The sequence below is a fragment of the Gallus gallus genome, chromosome 20 (assembly GCF_016699485.2).
Source record: "Gallus gallus isolate bGalGal1 chromosome 20, bGalGal1.mat.broiler.GRCg7b, whole genome shotgun sequence".
In the NCBI taxonomy this organism is placed as follows: Eukaryota; Metazoa; Chordata; class Aves; order Galliformes; family Phasianidae; genus Gallus; species Gallus gallus.
The window spans coordinates 4,132,403-4,152,121 of record NC_052551.1 but is presented as its reverse complement, the minus strand read 5'-3'; the positions used below and the strand labels follow the sequence as shown (position 1 = coordinate 4,152,121).

The 19,719-nt window shown below is 50.6% G+C and overlaps 1 protein-coding gene across 6 annotated transcripts in view; it reads right to left on the bottom strand.

Moving 5' to 3' along the window:
- PPP1R16B (protein phosphatase 1 regulatory subunit 16B) overlaps positions 1 to 19,719 on the bottom strand; it is a 58,180-nt gene that overhangs the window by 18,103 nt on the left and 20,358 nt on the right. For 5 of the 6 annotated variants that reach the window (XM_046902824.1, NM_001030851.2, XM_046902823.1 and 2 more), the window contains exon 2: positions 16,065 to 16,465. In XM_046902824.1, the coding sequence (XP_046758780.1) occupies positions 16,065 to 16,311 (247 nt within the window). In that variant the 5' untranslated portion in view covers positions 16,312 to 16,465. Of the gene's footprint in view, positions 1 to 16,064; positions 16,466 to 16,563; positions 16,992 to 19,719 lie in introns of those variants that run through there. The other variant, XM_015296357.4, reaches the window with a different exon arrangement.

Here is a 19,719-nt window from a genome sequence, read left to right as displayed (position 1 = left end):
GCCCTCCTAAGGATGCAGCATCACATGAAAAAGCATCCCCGTCCTCCCCTCCTGCTTGCCCTAACCATGACATTGGTCTATGCCAGAGATGCTAAACACATAAAGGGAAGCTGAAGTTGGAGATCATTTTCTCGGTTCCCATTCCTCATCTGTTATCAGAAGAATAAATAAATCATTTCAGTATGGTTTTTAAACAGATGATGAGCTTGAAGGGATGAGTGTTTTATATAACCCTCAGGCTCAGCTGCCTTCAGCAGGATTGCTGCGGGCGGGCAGCCAGGAAAGCAGATTCCCCAATATCATTGTGACAGTGACACCTGGGCTGCCCAGGAGCCTCTTCTCTCTCTAAGGAGCATTTTGGAGTATTTTCTAAGAACTGCAACTCTCTGAAGAGGTCTTAATAAAACCTTTAAGTCAGATTTATAGAGCTACAGGTTAAGGAGACCAAGGTGAAGTTCCCCACTCGGAAGGTGCAGTGATGAGCAGAGCAGTGCAGGGCTTTGGGGTGCTGCGGTGCTCAGCAGGAGGCACTGTGCAGTGTGCAGATGGGACTGGCCCTCTTCAGGTTGGATATTAGGACAAATGTCTTCTCAGAAAGCGTGGTGATGCAGTGGCACAGCTGCTTGGGGAGATGGTGGGGTCACCGTCCCTGGAGGAGTTCAAGAACCATGGAGATATGGCACAGAGGGATGCAGTCAGTGGGCATGGTGGGATGGATTGAGGTTGGACTGGGTGATCTTGATGGTCTTTTTCAACCTATGATTCTCTTTGGAGGGTCTTTGGAGCCAGGTGAGACAGCAGAGTCCATATGGAGCTTCACAGGAGGCTGCACCCCACCTGCAGCTGGCTCCTTACATGTTGGATTCAGCGTGCAGACCTCTGTGCTTCAGGCACAGCTAGGTGAAGGGCACCTACAGAAGCAATAGACACTTCACCAGAACCTTCTCTTCTCCCACTGCTCTGGACTCTTCCAGCTTTCTTCCCCCCAGAAATTCTTCCTGAAGCCATGATGCCAGCACAGATCTATCCACACAACACAACATTAAAGACTTCCATCTGAGCAGCACAGAGGATCCCACTTAAGTGCCCGTTCAAAGGCTACTTCTGATGTAAGGGACCAAAACCTATCTACTGAGATGCGCAGCAGGCATCACCTGTGAAGTCTATACTAAGCCTATTAGAAAATACATCTTTCAGGGCAAAAAGAAAAGGCAGTAAAAAAATTAATTGGCTTTAATAGCAATTACAGCTTAGGAAGTGTTTCAATAAAAGGCAGCAGAGGTGTCAGGAGGTACATTTCTCCAGCTGTCCCAGCACATGAGGAGCTCCCTGTTCCATTACCACAATAGCACAACAAACAATAGGGCCCAAGGGCAGAACTGCACAACCACCCCATGCTCTGCACACAGGCAGCCTGCAGGACTTGCAACAGGATACTCCAACCTGCTCTGTACAGCAGGAAATAGTTCCTATTGCTGTTTTACAGTGTTATGAGGTTCCAGAGTCAACAGCCCATTCCCCAGCTCGTGTTTCAGGCATTTATGGGCTCAGCTCAGCAGCTGTACGTTGACCTGAGCAACAGGAATGCCTTCAAGAGGCTCAATTATAAAACAGGAAACATTCTATTTAGAGTAACAGAAAAGAGGTTGTGCTGGAAGGGAAGCATCCCTGCGCTTTTCAAGCTGTTAGCACAGAGCAATTCTCCACAGGGAGGGCTGCTCCCCAAGCTCCCCTTTCTGATGAGCACCTCCAGCCCTCCTCTGCCTCTGGCTTTTTTGTACCTTCTTCACTCTCCCCAGCACCCACAGTGACTTTGATTAGCACCTTTAGGTTTTTTTTCTTCCTTCAGAGTTGCCTCCACGCACTACAGGACACCTGGGATGAAGGTCTTTAAGACACACCAGATCAAACCCCACGCTCATAACACAGCCGCTGCCTCCCTGCAGCCCCAGTGCCCGCCCTACGCAGTGTGCTGGGATGTGCAATGCCACAGAGCCCTCTCACCCAGCCCTGTGTCATGCAGCCACAGCAGGAGCTGCAGCAGCCCTGGTCCCCATATCCCAGTGCCACCCACTGCTGCCTGCACAGGGAGCGGGGGCACAGCACGAGTTACAGCACAACCTGCTGCATCGTCACCCCCACCTGACAGCACAGCTTCTTACTGGAAATGCTGCACTGCCGGAAAGGAAACAGCTAAATAGAAAGTCCTCTCTTAAGAAAAAAAAAAAAAAAAAGAAAAAAAAGATTGTAGTTTCCTTTTAAACAGCAAGCACTACAGAAAGAACACTTTCACACAAGTTAAGCAGTGCCCTGAACTGCACCAGGGAAGTACCGGCTGCTCCTCTGCAGCCCTCCTGCTGGAGCAGCCTGCAATTATTCAGCAGCGGATTTTAAGTGACGCATAGATTTGAATTTCAGCAGAGCTCTCACGCAGGGAGCCAGCAGCGAGGAGCTCCAGGCCCTCTCCTGGGATTTTACCACTACTGCTTGCCTTGTTTCACAGATGTGACACCTCAGCTGTGTTAGAGCAAAGGCTGTGGAGGTTCAGCCTTCTCTGCCAAGGTCACAGTGACAGCCCATGGCACGGCTGTGACAGCACCACAAGCCACAGCTCCAAGCATGCGGTGCTCCTTCTGTCCTCTGCTGTCCTCTGCATCAGTCAGCCCTGAGAACCGAGTGATGGCACCGTTGTGCTCTCAGCACCACAGCAGCCTGACACCAGCACAGGCAGCTGTCCCAGCCACCGAGCAGCTGCAAAGCACCCAGCCAGCCGAGTGGGACCCGGCCTGCAGGCACAGCACAGCTTTGTACCACTGTGCACCCAGGAAGCCTAATGCCAGGAAATATCTGCACAGCCCATCTCTTCATGCTGCAGGCTTGTTTTCAGTGTGTCCAAACCCACTACTAACCCAGCACATCAGCACGCCACCATTGAAGGCTATGGAAGGAAGCAGTAGGAGAGCTACAAGGACTCCTCTCTGAGCCCTTGGCAACCACAAAACATTGTCAGAGCAGTCAGAGATTATCCCTGAAGAACATCGACAAAGGTAACCAGTGTTGCATGGAAACTGGTTCACATGTTTAAGAGTTGAATCAGAAATTAATACCCAAGCTTGGCAGAAACGCAGCCCTTCTGCAGCCATTGGAGGATTTGCAGTGAATGAGACAGGCCTGGCAGGAGGCTCACAGAGAAACCTGCATGCTGGCTGCTGCAGACAGGGGACACGAGTAACCCCAGCGCAGGGCTGAAGCTGGAGACCACTCGCCTGTGGACCCACAGCAGGATCAGGTTTGGGATGCTCTGCTCAACAAAGACCACAGTGTGAACCTGCTGCAGGCTGCTAGCCCTGCAATCCACCTCTAAGCTCCGTTATTTTGTAGGAGAAAAGCTTCATTTCCTTAGCATTTCCTGATTTCTTTGCAGAAGGTCTGAACTCCCCTTACATGAGCCCTCAAAGACAAAGACAACAGATCTTCAAGTTGTCCCGAAACCAGCGGGCCAACAGCTGGGCTGGTCTCTAATTGACACACAGAGCTCTGCACCCAGACCAGCCCACCTCATGTTTGTGCCACCTGCACACAGAACTGAGGACCCTCTTGAACTCCTCCTCTCACAACTTCTACCTGAGTTCTGCTCCCTACAAAGTTGATAAGCATAACACGAGTGCTCCCAGCAGGGCTGATGCATTACAGCTCCGTGGCCGCCAGGAGGTGAGCCCATGGGGAAGCAGCCTCAGTGCCTGACATGTCACTTGGCTTCTCTCTCTTTGTCCCTTCGGGTGGTCTCCTGCCTCGGGTTGAAATAGATTGTCAAACTCCACCGCAGTACTGCAAGCCAACTGCCTTCCATTCCCTCTTCAGCAAAGAGTAACCTCAGAGGAATGATCGTTTTCCTTTCTGCAACAGTGGAAGAAAGCTTCAGTTAGCCAAAGAATGCTGCATTGCCCAAGAAGACGCAATTTTCAAAATAATTAAGTCATTAAAATTCCCCATCAGCTTTTGCCATTAGCAACAGCAGGACCGTTCTCTCCACAGCGAGGGAAGAACTTTGCTAACTGCTCTATTAAAACCAGCTTTGTTAACGAACCGTTTTATTCTGCTCCTGTTTGCGTACAGGAGAGGTCCTTCCCCAATGGATTCCCCACGTCAGGGAGTCCTTCGTTATGTGGTTAATGCTACAAGAACCCAGGAGCGACGTGCCCAGCTGGGTGTCTTTCAGCTGTCGCAATACAGGAAACGTGACAACGAACAGCGGAACGCCCCGTGTGTCCCTGCACCTCTCACACCTGTCTGGAATGAACGCTTCTGACATGCTTCCCATGTTCTACAAAGACTGAAGGAAATCCCACTCTACGCCTTGGCTCCCATCCCAGCCAGTGCTGTGGCACATATGTCTGCTTCCTCCCGTGCACCTCATCACAAAGCACTGCTCCCACAGAAAGCAGCCAAGCAGACCAGGGCACCCAGCAAGGCCTCCATGTCACACGAGTGGCTGAAGGCGGTACAGTTGTGTAATGGAAACCTGATCTACAAACCTCAAACCAAATTCTAGTTATTCCCCTCTGAAAAGAGAACGCATGCAGCTGGAGCTGACCCCGCACGCTTCTCCTGCTGCCAGTCATCGGAGCTATGACACTGCACAGCTCCAAGCCCCACCAGCACATCACCTCTCCTCCAGCTTCTATAAGTGCGGGGGAGACCTGAGAAGAAGAAGATTGCCAGCAAAGAGTGAGTGAAACTGCGCCCTGACTGCACAAGGGAAACGCATGCAAGCTACTGGCAGGAGACAGAGCACCTTGTGCTGGCAGGATGGCACACATGGCCGTGTCCTTTTGGGTATGGGCACAAGGAGGGCAGGCAGCTGTGGAGCTCCCTCCCACAGCATGGATTAGGGAGCACTGGAGCAAGGATCGATGTCCCAGCAAAAAGTGTGCGGTCCTCACTGAGCAGGCGGTGCTCCAGGACAGAACAACTGCAGGGCTAAAAGCAGCGAGATGACAACCGGGCTTGGCATGAAGCACAGACAGTCGTCGGGACAGACCACGTTAACCTCTCTACTGCTGGAGAGCCTCACTCCCCCACGGAGTTGCTCTTCATGAGGGCCATTTCTTGAGGCTGACCCCAGGAAATCCAACTGGTCGAGCTGCAGCAGTCACTGTGGGGAAGGCAAGGAACAGGGTGAGAGGCAGGGCCACCTCCTGCGACAGCACCAGCACCAGGCTGCTCCTCCACCAGCTGCACCTCACTGCCTCGTGCCAACAGCAGCAGGGAGAGGGTCTTGATGGAATTGCAGAAGATGCGGAAGCCCGGATAAGTCACAGAATCATAGAATGGCTGGGGGCAGGTGGGACCTTAAAGGTCATCCAGTTCCAACCCCTGGCTGGCTGCCCCTCATCAGGCCAGGCTGCCCAGGCCCAATCCACAGCCTTGGGCACCTGCAGGGATGGAGCATCCATTTCTCACTGGACATCAGGAGGCGTTTGGTGCTGCTGAAGCACATCCTCAGAACAAACAGCAGTGAGGAGGGCAGCCCCACTGTGCAGAGCTACCGATGCACCACGCAGGGCGATGCATCTCCCTCCACCAACACTTCCCTTTCTGTGAGTTTGATAAGAACTGCTGATTGCTGCTCACAAGAGCAAAACAAAACGACCTGCTGGGCGACAGGAAGAGGCCGTGTGAGGCTCTCTGGAAGATGCCCTCTTCACGTCTGTGTCAGAAACACCAGGAGCACAGCAAGATGGATTCGAGACATCACATGCAGCTGCAGCTAAGGATAGCTCATCAGAAACCTCATTAATTAACAAAAATACGAGCAGCTTTTCTAAGCCTGGGGACCCACAGGGAAGTGGTGCCCACTGCTCTGAGTCATGGGAAGTGCGGTTCGCAGCTGAGCCTCATGAGAGACACCGCAGCTGCATTTCCCCAAGCTGCTCTTATCTTGTCTCACAGGAACAGGAGGTTTGTTCTGAAACTCAGCCCCATGCAAAGCAAACAAACAGCCCACCGCACTCACCAAACCCTGCTGTGTCCAGGAAAGCACAGCAAATCAGTGCACATGGGCAGTGACTTCACAGCACATCAGCACAGATGCTTTGGTGCTCCTAAAGTCAGGTGATTTAAATCCAGGGCTGGCACATTTTAACCCCGAGCTGTTTTTTTTTTTCTCTTCTGTGCCCAAAGATAAGTCCCCACCATCAAGAGAGCAGAACTCATAGGAATCAGACTTCCTGAAGATGGAGGATGAGAAAACTGTTTTCTATGGTAGATCAGTTCAAGAGAGGCTCAGTGAAACATGATGGATAATTAGTGCTTTCCTTCTGACAGCTAGGAGCAATTGTCATCCCCTTAAATCCAGTGCACCTCACCAGCACAAAACTAAACTGTCTGAAAATGAAACAAAACACCTAGCAAAAAATAATCCCAGTGAATATTAGCTAAGATGTACAAAGTCATACGCCAGAGTGCCACCTGCATGAGACAGCTCAGCAGTACTGCAGGTAAAGCCAAGATGGAAAGAGCCATCAGCTGAATGAGTGTGGATGGAAATAGAGCTCCATCAGGCTGGGTTTCTCCTAATAGAACAGAGCAAAAGAAAACTAACCTGATTAGAAAGGGCAGGGAGACTGATCCAGATTCATCTGGCAGAGCAATCACCTATAAAGTGACATTTATGGTTGTTATGATGGTGGCACAAAGCAGGCAGCATGTACCAGCAGATCTGGCCCACATTTATGGGTTGGGGGTAGACCCGTCGGAATAAGGACAGTCTCCCCCCCTGCAGCTTACTTTCCGAGTCCAAATAAAATAGGCCATAAAGAAGGTCCAAAAAAAAAATTAATTACGTACAGTAAGTGATGCCCATGGCTTGCTGGCAGTCACTCTGCCTTTGTAAAGCAGCCTGCCCCACGTACCCACAGGTTGGAGCGTACGGCTTCGGCTCATTTCGGACGGCAGGCAGGGCCTGGCACCCTGCTCCCAGGAAAGCTGTATCCGGGCTGAACCAAGGCACACCTCAGCTCCCTGGAGCTCAGCACAGGCTGTGTGTGGTGCTGCATTGTCCAGGAGCACAATGTACGTGCAGCAGCAGCACTATGTCTGCCCTGAGCAGGGAGGCAGATCCCAGCACCAGCACTGAGAGCCACCACCTCCTCCAGCGAACCCCAGGTGAGCTCCCCATTACTCACAGCCAGCAACACTCTTTTCCAGGGGTTAAGTGCAACCTCGGTAACTTGCTTGGAGTCTGGGCTCCTGCTCCACTGCTCCACCATCAACCACTCCCAATCACAGCACAGCTGTGGAGCTGCCCATTAACACAAGAGGCATTAATGTGAGAAGCACCAAGGCTGACAGGCTGAACAGCCCCTGCTGCCCCCAGCCCCAAACCAATAGCTCCCTCCCCAGGGTCGGTCAGACAGCAGTCTCATAGGATGCTGTTCTGCCCATGTCACACTCATCCCTGCCTGTTCTGCTGCTTTCTGCAGCCGTGCCCATTCCAGGGGATGCACAAGTGTCCATGGCAGTGGGTTTGCATCTCAGAACCGGGGAATGGCACAAGAAACCCCCAGCTGGAAAGCTGCACAGAGGAGAAGGATCTGCAATGATGGTCCAAACCTTAAATCCATGCTGTAGTTCCAACACTGACCAGTGCTGGAGAGCTCTGCTCACTGAGGAGAGACGAAAAACTGACACAGATGAGTAAAATTTGGAGCAGAGGGGAGAGCAGCAGCTTGTTCATGGCCATTTCACAGTCACCTGATTGAAGTTATTGGAGATTGGATTTGCCACGAAAGCACACAGGGAATCCCTTCCAGTTGCCCTTTTACATGAAGCTCTACAACCACTGGCCCATCTCACAGGAGCAGGATGGACTGCGAGCACCCACAGCCCACCCTTCCTAAAGGCTGCTATTTCAGGCTACCAAGCCAAGATTTGAACAAAATGAAGAGTCCCATTTAGTTTCTGAGGAGTCCTGCTCTGGCCTGATAGTTTGCTAATTAAAGATGCTCCATCTGAAATGAAAGAAAATAAACCAGGTCAGAAAAGTTCGAAAGCCACAGAAAGCAAAGTAGGTTGAAGCCAGCTGTGTGCAGGAGGCCGTGTGCCTGGCCTCACCTGGTCCCTGCACAGCCCACAGCACCGGGGCTCGGCTGCAGCCCCCAGCTGGATCTCTGCATTGACAGAGGAGACTCTTAGCACAGGAAAACTGCTGTATGAATGTTTTCATTCGAGAATATTTTCTTGGTACAATTTTGCTCTTTTGAAACAGACATTTTTGACAGTGAAGCTGTGGGTGCCCCATCCCTGGAGGTGCCCAAGGCCAGGCTGGATGGGGCCCTGTGCAGCCTGGTCTGGTGGGGACAGCCAGCCCACAGTCAGGGTTGGAAGTGGATGATCTCAATTCCAACCCAACCATTCTATGGAAAGCTGGGCAGCCAGGCCCACAAGGAAATGGGGAGCCGAGGTCAAAGCTTGAAAAACGTGGCTGCAAGGATGGATGCTGGTATGAAGTACACACTGAGCATAAGAAACAGCGACTTAAGCCAGCTTCCTACATGAATAACACTTACAGCCACTCTGCCTCATGCCATTCTAGGGGGTGCAGAGGCCAAACTCAGCAATAAGCAGTTGCAAATTGCAGAGGCCTCAGTGGAAACTGCATCTGCTTGCTAGGAGCTGCACACGGGCTCTTGTTCCCAGAATTAAAAGGAGTGCAGGGTGCTTGATTGCATCTCGGCTCTTGATTACAAAGGCATCAGCAGACAGAATTAAACAGCATCTTCCTGGCCTATTTAGCATCCTTTGGGCAGTGGGTTTGAGAGCAGCTAGGCTTAGGATATTTTTAATGGTTGTGCCAGAATCTGATTTCCTTTCCTTTTGTCGAGGCATTTGCAGTGGGTGATAAGGTTTCCCAAAAATCTGGCCAGGCTCCAGAGGAAGAACCAAGCAGTGGAAGTGTATGCAAAAGCCGCTCTGCACTGGGTTATGAGGCACTGCCTGCACCAGCTGCCATAGCAACTGCTGAGAGAGAAAGAATTAGAGCATTCTTCACGGAAGTAGGAAAACTCACAGTCAATACACATAAGGATGGGATGCAAAGCAAAATAAAGGAGGATAAATATGAGCAAGTGAGGAGAATACACGGAGCTGAGCAAGAAGCAAGAGTGCATGCACAGGTATATGTGCTCTGGTGTTGTGGAGGAGCCTATAAATACACTAAGATACCTAACCCCAGCCTCATTAGCAAGCATTTTAGATACAGTTGATCCTGCCTTGGGGCACGAGGTGGATTACATGACCTCCCAGGGCCCGCTCAACCTGTATTTTCCATGATTCTAGGAGGAAGAAACCTACACCAGCTGAGCAGCACTGGCCTCGATCCAGCAAGGCAGGAATTTAAATCTGGAAAAAAAATAGATTTAATCCACTTTTCAAGTTCTCCTTGACCAGGAGAGGGGGCAGAAAGCAGAGCCTGAAGCCATGCATAGCCACAGCTCGCAGCCAAGGCCCTCCTGCCCGTGCATGCTATCCACATATCATGTTCTCAAGTGCAGCAGGGTAAAGCAAGCATCAGCTGTGAATGGCTCGGTCCCGCAAGACGGCTTCACCTGCAGAAATATTCACTTCCCCACCAATATTCATTTGCAAAGAAGAGCTGGCCGTGGAACTGTGCCTTAACCCAGACCCACTGGCAAACACAGTGATGCTGCAAAACGCCAGGTAGCAGCGAGGGATCGTGCTGACGCCTTGCATGCTTCCAACAGAATTGGATTAGATATCAGCACAGCTCTGCAGAGCCTTGGCTGGGGAGGTCACAGCCAACGTGGGCAGAGAGCCGACATTTCACTCCAGGTTGCTGCTGCTTATTACGCAGGAAACAGCAGAGGTCTCTGACTGAGCTGTTATCCACGCTCTCTTATTTCTTGTTATTGGAGGGGGACAAAACACGCAGTTATCCGAGCATAGGAAATGGCACACACCTGGAAGGCAGGCAGGCAGGTAAGAAACGCATCAGCTGCAAGAAGCCCCACGTTGCAGCCCCACAAAGCCGGGAGCTGAAGCAGCAGCCCCTCAGCCTCACCCTATGGAAGTCAGACGTGCTGTGTAGTACGACCCATTCCAGCAGCCATCACCCTCAGCCAGTCAGCAGGCAGCAATTCTCCCAGGGAAATCACAAGGACAAACAGGCTGGGAAGTCACCGGCTCAAAGCTAGAGCAATAGATCAGCAAATATTAATGGGCTCAGATATGGAAGTTCAGCCTTTGACATTTGGCAGCCCACAGATAACAACCACAGCGCAGCCACCCAAGGCTGCCCGGCCACAATCAGAAGCAGAGCAGCCAGGAGAGAGAACAGAAAGGTTAAACACAAAAGAATCAGAGCTCCGCTGTGTTCACGAGCACCCTGAGCCCCAGCAGCAGCAGCCCCAATTTGGCTGGGCAGGGCTGGAGGGTAGATGGTGATCCAACATAGCGTACCCACTGCACCCACGTGCAAAGAGCCCCAGCTGCTCCCCACCGCCTGGACCTCCTTCAGAGCACTCCCTCCTCGCAGGTGCATGAAGCAGCAATACCAGCAATACCATCAGCAACACCAGAAAGCTGTGCCAGATTTAAACACGTGGCCTATGCAGCCTGGTCTGGCCAAGAGCCATTCGCTGCCAGGAAACTGCCTTTTTTAGCGTGTTTTTTATAAATAAGAGGGAGCTACGAGCAGACAGCCTGTAAGTGCAACCAAGGAGATGGTTTCTGACTTTCACCTCCAGAACACACTGCAGCCAAATTTTAGAAGGAGATTAAGTGATTTAAACTACGTTCAGGAAGAAACAATTCCATCAGCCAATCCCACCTGGATTCACAACGCCTCGAATCCAAACAGAACCACCTTCCCAGAGGGACGGGCAGTTTTCATCCAATGCTGGGTGTTCATCTTGTAAGATCGTTGCAGGATACATAAAAAAAGACTTTCAGTGGTATCAGAAACGGTAGAAACACCGAAGTGTAAAAGCCAGGAACTGAAACAACATGGAAACCACCCATTTCCCTGTGCCAACACAGCGTGAAGGGGCAGATGCACCCCAGGAGGAGGGTGGGCAGCAGCATGCACACATTTGGGGGTTTCATTTTGGATAGAAATAAAAATCCCAGCGAGGCTTCCTGTATCGCTGCACCCTGACATAGCCCAGCAAGGACAGCCAGGACGCATTATTACAGAGTGCTTTTGCAGTTGTGTTTTCACCAGGAAATACCACGTGCTGATATCGACGCTCTAGAAATACAGAGCAAAAAACAACAACAGATAACACGTGCGTTTCTGCTCATGTCTTAAGACCTCTAGATGGATCTGAAACGAAACGTTTCTGTTGACTCTGAAGGTGGGGAGGCAGATCCATCCCAAGAAAACCAGAGATGGCTTTCAGTAGCCATTCCCAAAAAGAAAAGCCTGCATTCCCAGCTCTTATGGAAATACTTCTGCTTTGCTGAAATTCCAAAAGTCGTGGGGAAAAAATAAATGCATGAAGAGCAGCCATTTGTTGTGACAACAGAGACAGTCGCACATTCAATATTGCTCGTGCCCCCAGATGCCATCTCATCGGCTGCCATATGTGAGCCACCCCGCCTTGGCATCAGGTTGGGAGTGCGTGAAAAAGCCAAGTTAAATGTGGCCAAGTGTGTGAATCTGCTTTTGGAAGACACAGCAGCCGCCATTAACAGAATTAACAGAACCCCTCAGTGCCAGGAGCTCCCACGCACGGCTCCTTGAAGGAAAGGGGTTTCATTTCCACACCAATGGAGTTCAAAGACGCAACAAACACTTTTGTTGTTGTGCAGAAGCTCTACGTTTCCGACTGGAATCATTCCCCATACACACAGGTATACACTCAGACTGCTGGCAATAAAAGGCACTTTCTTTCAGTGCTCTTCAAAGGGCACAAAACCCAGGAGAAAAATCTTCCGAGACAGATAAATGCACTTGCTGATAGACTTGGACACAGGAACTCCATGTAAAAAGCTTCAGGAGACTAATAATGTGGGTGGAAAATTAAGGCACCTCATAAAAGGTTTTTAGTAACAAGGGAACAGATCGCATCAGCTAGGAAAGGTTAACGAAAGCAATTTATAGACACTAATTAGGGCCTCTCTTTAAAGTGCCTTTGCAATGACAAGGTTGGTTTTATTCCAAAAAGGTGGAAAGGAGCTGCCTGGGGAAGGCTGTGTTTCTCGCACACAGGGCTTGTCACCCTCGGTATTACCGAGCACTGAGGAGATGTAAGGGTCATTATGAAGGGAAACATGGGGGATGTGCCTGCACAAATAAGCTGTGCAATACTTATACCCTCCCAGGGAAAAATCTTCTCAATGAGATGAAAGCCAACCTCAGCCTGCCCTGCACAGCTCCGAACTGCCAAGCGGTGGGGTGGGGGGGAGGACCCAGCAAACCCCAAACTGCAAATGGGAACCACTCTGCTGGACGCCAGGACCAACACTGAGCTTTCATTCCTCTTCTGGGGCATCGACCATGAGCATCTGCAGGATTAAATTCCTCCAGAAGCACTGTTTGACATAACTCTCTGCCCTGACAGAGTTCTGCTCACAGGAGGTGGGAGCTGAAGGACTCTGATGCTGCCAGAGCTGTGCCCATGGGGACAAGTGCCCATGGTGATGGCAGCAGGAGAAACCAGGGCACTTTCAGCACTGTGGGAAGGTGAGGCAGTCCTTTGGGTGCTTTATTTCTCAGTCGATTCCCCGAAAGGAGCACAGCCTGCTCACAGCTAGGGCAAACCTTCCAGTCTCCGCCGTTAGGGCAGAAGCTCCCCCTGCACGTGGGCTGAGTGTGGAAAAGCACTTCCAGGCAGCAAATGCCACTCATCCCCCTAAGCAGCCTCTGGAAGCTCCATCTTCCATTTACAGGATGCCAGCCCCTCTCCTGCTCCCTGGGACCGCTCCTGCAGCAGCTCAGTGATGCAGAAAGCCTGACACGACAGCCTGGCAGCAGCCACCAACCACCCTGGGACCAGCCTCCATCCGTCACCTCGCTGACTTCGGCAGCCGTTGCGATTTCTTGGCCGTTAGTACAGTGGCTTGCAAAGCTTTATTACATTATAAAGCATTTCTCCTTTCTAACCATTAAAACAGAAGCTAAGCACAACACTGCTTCAACACAGCTAGCCTGTGGTCCTTTCCCCTAGGCCAGCTTCACCCATCCCCACCCACCTCATGTCCCACAGCAGACACAACTGACAGATCCTTCTGGATCTCCCAGTGACCCCCTCACCCATCCAACCAATCTATGTCATCATCCCGCAGCCAGATCAAGTTGTGCCTCGGGCTGGGCTTGGGGCTTCAGTGTACTGTCATTTAGAATGGCTGCAGCGTGTGATGCTCCTCCATAGAGTGGTCTTCCCAGCTCCTCTGTGGGGGAGCATGGAGTGGGTCCAGAGATCCCCATTCTCCCCTCAGAGCTGCTCGTAGGTCCTTCAGCTTCAAGCCAAAGGCCCCAGCCGAGGCAGGTGGCAGCCCAGACCTGGTTCTGTCAGCAGATCCCAGCGAGCTGTTCACAGCAGCTTGTTTGCTAAACCAGAGACTTTCTGACAGATCTGTTGCAGGAGATGCTCGCAGCTCCTGCCCACCCTCCTTGTCAGTGTCACCTCCTTTAGCCCTGTTTCACCACCTTGCTGTACCAAAATGGGAAGCATGGTGGCTTGGTCCTTATCCAAACAGAGCAGAGATGAGGGAGTTCACTGCAAGCACACAGGAACCCACTGCAGTGCCTACTGTGGGGCTCCCCAAACCCTGTTCTCCATGGACCTGCAGGGCTCCATATAGATGGCTCCTTCTCCAAGAACTGCCCCACACAATCATGCTGTATCCCACAGTTAGCATAACCAGGAACTCGGGGCTATTCCAAAGGGCAAGGTTGGGTTTTCCCCTCACAGTCACCACCCCACAGGGCTCAGTCCTCCTCCAGCAGGAGGCCATGTCACAGCACAGCGTGCCTTCCTGAGAGAACGCTAGCGGGCTCTTCAGCTCCACTCATCCCAAATTCATTGCACGGTGCCCATGTCATCTGCTTTCCCACCTCTGGAGTGAGAAAGTTAGAAAGTTATAAATAGAGAGAGAATATTAATAAAGGATGGAAATTGCACGCCTGCTCAGAAGTAGCTCAAGAGATGATGAGAGCTAACGGCACTCCCCAACTCTAAACTTTCCTCACATGAGCTTCTCAACTTTTTAAATCATTTATATTTCTCCTCCCCCTCCTCTTCCCACACGGAAACAAAAGATGATTCATATGCTGAAATCACCCCCAGGGACCTCCAGAAGGCCAGGAATTCACTCACTTGGCCTCCAGTGTTCAAGTAAGGAAATATTCCCAGTTTGACATCTAGGTTTGTTGCCATCCCTTCCTGCCCTTTATACCCATGCCACAGCATGGAGGGACAGAACCTGCCCGAAGGCTATTTGTAGGACTTAACTGACCAAAAACAATCGAGTTTAATAAACTTGAGGCATCTGAGAAATCCAGCTGGGCAGGGGAAGCACCCATGGTTGAGGCCTACAGACACCGCCTGGGCCTGCTGAGGGAAAAGCCTTCTGTTTCCAAGCAGTGCTGGGACGTAAGGGCAAGTGGTGGTGTGTGAAAGGCCATCTCAGAAACAGGGACATAACTGTGGGGAGATTCCTTACAAGACCAGGTTTTTGCTTCCCCCCCCCCACATACACTGCTTCTCTTCTTGCAGAAGACGTCAGAATCCAGAGCAACATTCACTAGCAGAGACAACACAACTGGGTACGTTCCCAAAGCATCTTCCTTTGTCCCTGCAACACCAGTGGATCTGGCAGACAACACTGATTACACTACCTGGCAGATCAGCAATCCCAAAGACTGTTCCAGGTCTTCCCTGAAAAATACTTTTACCTCTCTGGGGAGGCATTTGCTCTCTGTTCCCAGTAGGGCTAAGCCCACTATTTTGACGTAGATTTTATGACACATGGCACACATTGACTTGGTTGTTAGGAAACCAGGCAAGGATGGTGCTAAGACCCAAGATATGGAGGAAGAGGTGAGGCAGACAAATCTCTCTTAAAGGTATCTTCACCGATAGCAAAACAGGTGGTTGGCCACTGTGTGTAATCAGTGACCCAAGCTCTCCTCCCAGGGAAGGTTCCTTGTTAAAATAGTTACTGCGTTGGAAGTGAAGTTCTCTGTATTTCACTTCTAAAAATCTCAGGATAATTGCAGTGGCCACTGTGGGAACAAAGACCCAATTCTGTCATTTGGGAGAGTAAGAGGCCTCTTTTGCTGTTCCTCCAAAGGTGCTGAGGACCCCTCAGGCCCAGCAGCAGTGCTGGTGGCATCAGCAGAGCTCAGCTCAGCTGCCCCGCTTCCAAACAACTGCCAGAGCCCTGGCTTCCCAGAGCTCACAGGTTTTCCCCTATCCATAGCTGAGGCTAATTGGGATTGGCTTTTAGGTATCTTTTTCTTCCCTTCATTTCAAGCAAAAGCAAAACAGAAATGATGCCATCAAACCAATTCCTGAAAAATCTGGAACTTTCTCTTCCATGAGAAGCGTTAAGCAAAGAAATGATTTTCATTACATTAAATAGGGAAAAAAAAAATCTATACACCCATGTAGCTCTCAATCAATCCCTCAAGCAGGGAAACTGAAAAGATTTACACTGACATGTAAATCCCCATGACAGACTTCAGAAAAGCCTCTAAAATTGGCACATCCAGAAGGCAAAGAAGCATTTCTCACCTTCTGTAAATGGAAATGGTGAAAAAGAAAGAGATGAAAGCTGCCTTCTTTTTCCCAGATCTCGGTTACAACTCCTGCCCCATCCTGTCACTGTGCACCCACTCCTGGTGTCATTCTAGGTAATGTTGGTGTCTTACAGTGCTTTGAATGCCTCAACCCATAGCTATGCCAGAGATAGCAACACTCTAGAGACCAACACCACGCCAAGGGCAGTCCATGGATGTCAACACAGATTCACACTGAGGAGCTACATGGACGTCACAGGTAGCCAAACAAATGAACTGCCAGATGTAAGCTCCCTACCTTCCTCCAGGTCGTTCCTCAGGGAAGCCTCCAGCAGAGCAACACTGGCTTCAAAAGACACTTTCTTCCGGTTAACAGCATTTCTCTTCTTTTCATGCTTCCGCTTTTTGTGCTGCATCTCCTTCTCATACTGCGCCCATTTCTTCAGCTGCTGAGCCCTCCGCTTCTGGGCTGCCCGCAGCCTCTCCAGCGTGGGCACCTTGTCCAGCAGCTGCAGCTCTGTCAGGAGGTCCACGTGGGCATCCATTGCTTCTGCCAGGAGAGAGGGGCCAAAGGACGTCCCAGCTGGAAATGGTGTCCTACCACAGGTCCTCGGGATCACGGCTGCCTGGTGCTATACCAGCATCTTGGGGCCAGGCTGGGAAGGGCCCATCGCAGTCTGATGAGAAGATGGTGGAAGCCTGAAATGAGAGGTAAGTATGAGGGATCCACTCTCACTGTTCCACGCAGACAAATGATTAAGATCAGTCCACTGGAAAACTCAACAGGCACCACCTACCATCTCAAAAGAAGGTTCATTTCATTGCATTTTCATCACTTGTTTCTTCTCTCTGGCTTTTGTGATTCCACCTCTCACCCATTTCAAATACCCAAGCAAAAACTTCTTGACTAAGTAGCAGTTCTAACATAAAGTACATTCACAACTGAAGTTCAAGGTAGCCCTCCTTTATGAGCAGAACAAAGCATAGCGTTTCACAGACATCATTCCCTAGACAACTCTGGAGAGACACATCCCCAGGCAGGTTTCTATCTGCCACAAGCACTGCTTGTACCCCATTGGCCCCCTCTTACTCAAGTCTTAGCCAAGGGCAGACAGGATGTGGCTCCCAGGGAGGTATTACCTACACTTTAACCACCTCAGCTACTTAAAAACATGGGGGTTTGTGTTCATTTCATTTTTTTTCCCCCAGACATTTTCTCCACAGCACTGTAGCCCATTCTATTTCTGCTCTACAGCCTCCATGCTCACAGCAACGAGCACAGTTACAGTGCAGACCTGGATTTGTGATGCAACCATAACACCAGAGATCACCGAGCAGCAGCACCCAATGCAGTGAGCTGGGAGGCCCATGAGCAGCCACCATCATCTGCTGCATAGCAGAAGGAAGCATGCCCCAGATTTATGGCTCAGCCCAACGGGGAAAGATGCACATGAAATAAAGTCAGTACCACAAGTGAACTGAACAAGTCCATTCCAAATAGACCCACTGAATGTGCACCACGCCAAATCAAAGCAAGCTACAAATAACCACATACAATATCAGAGCTCCAAGGAGCTGCTGAGAGATGTAGGAACCATGCAACACATCCACTGCATCCCAGTGAATTGCACAAGGCAGAGACATCCAGTCCTTTCAAATATTGCCACAGACTTTCCACCGGTGTCTGACCTCACCTATAAATACCTCGGCTCTGACAGCAAGCCATGCCACTTCCTCCGAGGTAATTGGTTTGAAAACTGAAAACAAACAAACTCAGCCAGAGCACACAGGCAGGTCGCTTCATCCAGCAAAGGGCCAACAGAAGGCCAAGGGCAGCTTCAGTGGTCCTCACAAACCTTATTTTGAGAGTTTCAGAATAGACGTGAACAAAAATAAAATTGTTTATGTCCCATGAGGACTCAAGATTGCAAAACTAAATTAACAATAATAATAGTAATAATAATGTTTCAGCTCCATGCTGGTACAAACCCAAAACCTTGCAAAGTTTTTCATAAGAGGGATCCTACACGGCAATCCAAGGAGTTGCCCAAGATGCCCTCCACAGAATGGGCATCAATGCAACCCTCTTCCCAGAAACCCTTTATTTGGAGACTGACACCCTTCTCAAGCACAGCACCTTGCTGGGAAGCTCTTCCCACCCCCCATGAACCCAGCTCTGGCCCACGTGGGCGTTCCTGCAGGTATCTCTCTTGGCGATCTCCGCTGCAGTAACACGGGCTGCAGATCTGAAGCCCGCTGACAATACCCCGAGTGGCAGAGATAAGGGCAGGAAATGCCTCTCGGCATAGCGCATCGGCACTCCCACCCAGCGCCTTTCCCAGCCCGCTTCCACCATTGTTTGCTGAAAGATGAATAAATACACCCCCAAAAGACACCTGAAGTAGAAATGATGGCTTAATTCTGCAGGTTTTTGGAAGCATGTAAACTATGCCTCTATGTTTCTCTGATTACCTAAGAAAAGCTGGCAGCTCTCCTTGCAGACCGAATTAGGGAGGTGCAGCAGGACACCGAGTTACGAGGCAAGGAGAAGCGTGGCTTGCTCTGCTTACCCACGTTTCAGCTTTCCTGCTTTCACAACAGCAAAAACAGGGAGAGATGAGCTGCCCACAGAGGGGAATGAACAAAATGGCAAAAGGGGGATGAACACCAGGAGGTATCTGCTGCTCCCACCAGCATTGAGGCCACTTCAGCACCAAGAACCAGCCAGGCCTCCAACCACCCAGCCAACCTCTAAAGGAGCAGAGAGGTTCCCAGGAAGGACTTCCTGAGGGATACATAGCTTGGCTTCCAGACTTAGGCACAGGGCCTCGAGCACCCTCCACAGACAGAATCATAGAATCCTTAGAGTTGGAAGGGAATTTTAAAGCTCATCTGGTCCAACTCCCCTGCAATGAACAGGGACATCCACAGCCAGATAGGCTGCTCAGAGCCCGGTCCATCCTGGTCTTGGGTGTCTCCAGGGATGGAGTATCCACCACCTGCTGGGCAACCTGTGCCAGTGCCTCACCACCTTCACCATAGAAGACATTTTCCTTATATCCAACTTAAATCTCCCCTCTTTAAATCTGAAAGATCCCCAAAAGCCTCACAAACACCTCAGCTCCATCACTGGTTTTCAGTGACCTTGTTCCTTTGCTGTGCCAAAAAAGTGGTATGCTGACATCTCATCACACACACAGGACAGCCTAATTACAGCAAAGTTACAGGTCCAAGCACTTGTTTACCTGCAAAGCGACACAGAACCTGGCTGTGTGGGTGGCTGTGGTTTTCAAGGCAGTGCATTTTGGTTTCTGTTTTATTTAAAGAAAAAGGAAAAAAAAAAAAAACCAAAAAGACAGCATTTTGTTGCATGCTGTTTCCATGAGCTCAGCAGCTCAGAAGAGCACATCCTGCGAGATGTGGGGCAGCAAGCACAGCCATGCCAGGGCCAGGAGGAGGTGAAACACACACTGCTGTATCACAGCCACAGGAAGGACCTGCTCCAGCAGTGTCAGAAAGTGGTGCCTGCAATGGGCATGCAAACAGGGGCAAACAAGCCACAAAAAAAAAAGAAGTTAGCACATCCTGTACAGCGTAGCTCACTTGCATACAAGACGCATCTCACTAAGTTCAGGAGGACTATTTTAGGCATTGGTCTCGCTTGCACTACAAAAGACCCTGATTCTCCCTTGAAGAGAGCTTGTAAGAAGGAAGGGAACTGGCGTTTTGCATGGACAGACAGTGACAGGACAAGGGGAATGGCTTTAAGCCAGAAGTGGGGATATTTAGGTTAGGCATTAAGAAGAAATTCTTCACTCAGAGGGAGGTGAGTACCTGGCACTGCTGCCCAGAGCTGTGGGTGCCCCATCCCTCAAGGTGCTCGAGGCCATGGCTGAGCCCTGGGCAGCCTGAGCTGGGGGGCAAACTGGCAACCACAGGAAGTGGGACTGGAT